The sequence below is a fragment of the Triticum urartu genome, unplaced genomic scaffold, assembly GCF_003073215.2.
Source record: "Triticum urartu cultivar G1812 unplaced genomic scaffold, Tu2.1 TuUngrouped_contig_5457, whole genome shotgun sequence".
Lineage (NCBI taxonomy): Eukaryota > Viridiplantae > Streptophyta > Magnoliopsida > Poales > Poaceae > Triticum > Triticum urartu.
Window position 1 is genome coordinate 1 of NW_024116134.1, and position 5506 is coordinate 5506.

Sequence of the window (5506 nt, forward strand, 5' to 3'; positions counted from 1 at the left end):
GCGGGGGGGCGCCGCTGAGCCGCTTCGTGGCTCGGGCCGTCAGGTAATGGAGGATTTTGGCCCTTTTCCCACGGGCTCTGTAGCTGTTCTTGGGCGGTTTCAGTTTAGAGGGGGGGCGCCAGTTTTTCTTGGCGCCGAATTCTCTGCAATGCCGCGGGGTTTTCGTGGATGCATTCCTTGCTCAAGTCCCTCTTGCTATCTTCGCCCAAGGATTATCCTTTGCACGTCCTCTGTTTTGCTTGGTTGGGCGGCGAGTGAGGTGAATTTCCTGCAAATTTGTTGCTTCCTCTGCTGATTTCTCACGGTCCTTTCGTTTCTTTCCGTGCGGGTTCTTTTTTTAGGAGAAGTTGAGTTTCGCATTTGCAGCTTTTCCAGGGAGAACACGCGGCGGTGGTGGTTCGATCCGGTTCTTGTGTTCGCCAAAAAGTCCACTCTCTTTTCAGTTCAGCGCAGCTTTTGCCGCTCTGCAAAAGTGGCACTAATTTTTTTTCTCAGTTCATCTATCTTTTTGCCTTCTCTTTCCTTTTCCATGGTAAGTTGAATTTTAGTACTCTCTCGTTTTCCCCTCGTTTTATGATAATAAATCGATAAAAAAGTCGCATTTTGCTGCAAAGTAATTCCCCTTTTTCAGTTCGCCAAACGGCAATTATGTTCTTCAGCCCTCTTTCCTTTCTTCAAGTCTCTTTACTGTTCCCATGGACCGGAAATTGCGCGCGCAGTACCCCAGATGCAATCTTCGGGCCTTTTCCCCTTCGCCCCGTATTTTAAAAATCCTTTTCTCGGGTGGAAATTTTGCTTCATGGACAGGCCCGGGTCGGCCTTTCTCTGAATTCTCTGAATCACAAGAGATTTCCGTATCTCTCTTTTACTTGGCCTCTGCAACTGGTTTGGGTAGTTGGCATGTGATGTGAGCGAATAATGGCACGAGCTGGGTTGTTGAGAGGAAGATTATAGTGTCTCTGCCTCCATATGGTTCCGGGTCGAGGGATTCAACTGCAGCTCGGAAGGTGGGAATTTTATTTGTGTGTGGAATCTTGACCCCAAAGGAAAGGATTGGTGTTGGAACATGCGCTAAAGGTGGATGCTTGGAGCATAATTGACCTGCTGAATTAATTTACTACTGCTGCTTGGTTAGCTTCCACTGATGGAAATTCTCCATTCCAAGCCACTACCGATGCTGGATTCTGGCCTCTTCAGAAAGTAACACTACATGTCTTTTTCGCCTTCGGCTGTAGCTTGGTTACTTTTGAGTTCTTACTTGAGTTGCAAAATGTTTCTGAACACCTGTTCTTGCGTTCTTGTTAGCGGTGTTAGATGAGCGTTGGTGTGTTCTTAATCTTAGTTTGCAATATTTTTCCGTGTAGATAGAAAACGTCCACGTCCAGCAGGCTTCATTATTCATATTTTTAGTTGTTAGCATATCACAACGTGTTTCAGTTATGTTGTGTCATGATTTAATTATAACGAATTTAACTTTTGCAGGGTTTACCAACAAAACTCTACCCAGCTATGATGAATTAGCTGGAGAATAATCGATGGCGACTGAGGTCAATCAAACTTTTTTTGCCTGGTCACAAGGAGAAACAACTGACCTGGGTGTTTCTGAGGTAAGTTTTCGAAGATATTCATACCCCGCGTAATTTAAATTATGTATACTATGTGAATCAACTAGAAATGCTGCATTTATTCTGAATTAGTAGAAAATAATATTGCAGTTCTGTTCCTGGAAAGAGTTTTGCCCCCAGCTAGTAGATTCACCTGCTTCTCTATGTTGTTTTTCCACTTTCCTCAGGGAGTTTCTGTATCCCAGACACTGAATCATGGTTCCGTATCCTTCGGAAGATTTGAACTTGAGTCACTATCTTGGGAGAAGTGGTCTGTATTTAGTAATGACAAACGCCATGAAGAGTTTGTTAAGTTCAATGGTTTAGTAGCTCAGAAGAAGGCATATTTTGAAGAGTACTACAAGAAGATCAGGGAACTCAAGGCTTCACAGCAGCAAATTCAGCAAACTGAACTCACCTTGGAATACAGTGGTGATGGCAGTGATTCAAGCCAAACAGAAGATATGCCGGCCGAAGAGCTCGAAACTCCCACAGGATCTGGAACAATTGCCTATGATTATGTGGAAGGAGCTGCACATGAGACCACATCTGAACAGGGCATGCAATGCTACCATGACCATGAAGACGAGGACTTCCGTAACGAACTTTCGTCATCCAATCTTGTTTCAGAAGCCAGAATTTCACAGCAAACCGACCAGGATGGTAGAGAAAATGCTCTTGGTGGTAATTCAGATTCCACCGTTGTTGAAAATGCAGGTCTTGGTCATGATGGAGCAGCTTATGAAAATGCAAGGGCTCCTAGAAGAAATACTGACAAAGACCCCAGACTTAGATATGCTTCAATGATAATACCAAAATCGGTCAAAACCGTTGCAGGCAGCCCTCTGGACCGGACATCTGTTACCAAGGTAATAACACACCAAGCTTTGGTACATCACCCTCTGAAGTCTGAATCACTGCTGCTTTTATCTTGTTACTATGACAGTACTACTTGTCTGACCTTGTAGACCGATGATATGGCAGTTTATTTTGGATACTCTCTTTTTAATGCACAGTTTCTATCATACTCACTTTACTGCTTTTAGCTAGCTGCATGAGGACATATTTTGTGTTTATACGCCCAAGAGCCTGAATGTTTTGGTAAGTCATAACACATTTTGCCTGAACCATTTCAGACGCCTGGTTCAGCGAAGCCTAGCATGACTACAAACCAGAAGACCAAGACGAACAATGTCTGTAGCTCAAGTGTGGCATCACAGAAGATGGGCGGCACGGCACGGACTTGCGGGATTACAGAAAAAGAAGCTCTCGGGGTTACAGGTGTCAAAAGACCTTCCTCAGCTGCCGGGCGCTCTTCTATCGGAGAGAAGCATCCCATCACTAGGGCAACCGTTAAGAAGCCTGCTGATCTCTCCACCCCAGGACGCCCTTCCACTGCCGAAAGACGCCCTGTCACCAGAGAGCGTGCACAGAAGCAAGCCGCTGTCGCCACGCCATGCCGGCCCTCTACCTCTGAAAGACGCTCCGTCGACAGAGGAAGTGCAGCAAAGCGTTCTGATGTTGAGGGCACACGTCGGCCCTCTACAGGAGAAAGACGCTCTATTACCAGGGATAGTGTGAGAACTCCTAGCAAGACAGCAGGATCAAGTGTGGCACATCCAAAGGTTACGAAAACCACTGCGGTATGTTCCATCCTCTTCTCTCACCAGTGTTAACAGAACTAACATTCATCTGATAACTATAATGTACAGAAATTCATGCGGGTTTTGCGCTTATGTTTAACGTTGGAAGCGTAATGGTGTTAGATCTCACATGGCTTATCTCTTCATGCAGAGCACTCTGAAAAGGCCAGCTCCTCTGAATGCTACTACTAAAAGTACCAAGCCAGAGCCAAAAAGGTTAGTCCTGCCATCATGTTGACGCATTCTCTGAAGATTTGGCTTTGTCTTGTGGTTTTAATTCCGTTGCTTTTTACTGCCTCGACCAACAGCAGTATCAGAGGTTCGAAAGATGCTTCAACAATGCACAGTCACTTAACTAGGCCAGCGAGAATGGACTTGCAAGTGGCTGGCAAACTAAAATCAAGGTGCAAATCTTAACAGTGTTACTGGAATGTATTATGAAGGCTGGTTTGACCCTATTTTCCTGACAAAAACTTCTCACTATGTAGCTCGGTAAACCTGCCAGCAAGGAAAATGCTGAGTTCCAGTGTTGGAGAAGCAACTTTTGCAAGGCTGAAAAAGAAAGAGGTAAGCTTCACAAAAGAACGTATAATAGATCACTCTGCTAGATTGTGCATATTGCGATAGACATAGCCTTGCTCAAAACTTGTTCATGATCAATGTTGTTCCATCTGCCCTCAAAGCTTAATGTTTTTCCATGATTGAGAGCTGTGAATCCTGTGATAAATAACAAGGATGGTAGGTTCAACAACTAGTTATTAGAAGTAATTATGTGGGTAACAACTGATACAGTGGGTCCTGTTTGAATTTAGAGGGATAGTTTCTGTCTCCTGCTCATAAACCCTAGTACTACGGTCTGGAACTTGCTTCCAGTTGGCACATAAAAACAGATTAATAGGTAATACCGATGAATGCGCCAGTTCTTTGTAGTACTCACACGGTCACACCTGAACTTTGCATAGTCTAAGTTTCCAGGCAACTAAACGTTATGATTCAAATGGGTCATTATCGTGTTGTTGACTGGCACTCACCACAATCTCTGCAATTATTCCTTCTGGGGATAATTATTACTGAAATGGGGCCATGAAGGTACTGGTCATAGCAATTAAAATGGACTTGCTAACGATCATGATGATCCTTTGTGTAGGGCATTCCGGCGACAGTGCAATCTCGAGCATCCACATCGAAGAAAACAACTCCTTTGCAGGCAGGAAACACCAAGTCCAGGGCACCAAACGTACGCCATTCTTTCGTCAGCACACTGTCCTTAACCATATTGACACTTCCCCCCACAATCCTGAGACATCCATTTATTCGTAGTACTATGATGTGCATCTTTATATCTGTAGAATACACGCTGACATTTTATCCACTCGATTTCGCAGCCACCGACACCGCCGCCTCCACCACGCCGTCCGTCGAGAACAACGAGCAAACCAACTGTGAGCGGCTCATCAGTTGGTGGAAGAAAGCCAAAGTAAGCTGCTCATCATGAACACTTTATTCTTTTATCTTGGTGTTTATATCGCATCATGAACACTACACTGAAAAAGCCACCTTATGTCAGCACAAGCTACTCAAACACCATCCTCTTTTACAGTCTAACTCAGGCCATCTCACCCACCACCCAAATGTCCAATGCAGGGCCTCGACACCACAATGGCATTGATGCAAAGGGAGCATCCAAGCTAGTGGCCTGCGTAAACGGTGGATCTGCGGGACACCGTACGGTTACACGCATCTAAAAGCACTGCACGGGCTTTCTGCGCCATCCAATTTCATCGTATGATGTCTATGCGTATCGACCACTTCCATCAAGCACCCTCATCGACCTTCGTTCAGTTTCAAGAATATCGTCTGTAGCTTCTACATGTCTCATAAGTCATATATATCCACTGACCACTAGTGAATACGTACGTACTTAGCTTCGTCGTCCAAGGGACTTAGAACAGTGTATACTGTATATAAGATTAGCCGAAAACCTCGGGACAGGAAGAAATGTGGCATGTCCAATGAACTCCATGTGTGGCATATATATATCACCATTGGTGCTGCAGTCGTACCGTACGTCCATGCCATGGGAATTGCATTTGCATGCGTTAGTTCATGAGAAAATAGAGACGGTGCCACAGCAGGTCCTACCGTGACGGCCAGTGGATCTTAGGACGCGCTCTTTTCCTCGCCCAGATCGGTCGTACGTACGAGGTTGAGGGCCGGCAGTAGGCGATGGTGCCATGCCATGGTAGTACCCCTGCACGC

The 5506-nt window shown here is 45.3% G+C and overlaps 1 protein-coding gene across 1 annotated transcript; it reads left to right on the top strand.

The window, feature by feature from the left end:
- Positions 1-19: 19 nt before the first annotated feature.
- LOC125529251 (protein WVD2-like 7) lies at positions 20-5303 on the top strand (the record flags this gene model as incomplete). Its single annotated transcript, XM_048693659.1, is given in 10 exon segments — positions 20-43; positions 1483-1607; positions 1793-2473; positions 2741-3247; positions 3399-3463; positions 3556-3651; positions 3736-3814; positions 4395-4484; positions 4633-4724; positions 4892-5303. Coding segments are annotated over 9 exon segments (1707 nt in total). The 3' UTR covers positions 4917-5303.
- Positions 5304-5506: the final 203 nt, after the last annotated feature.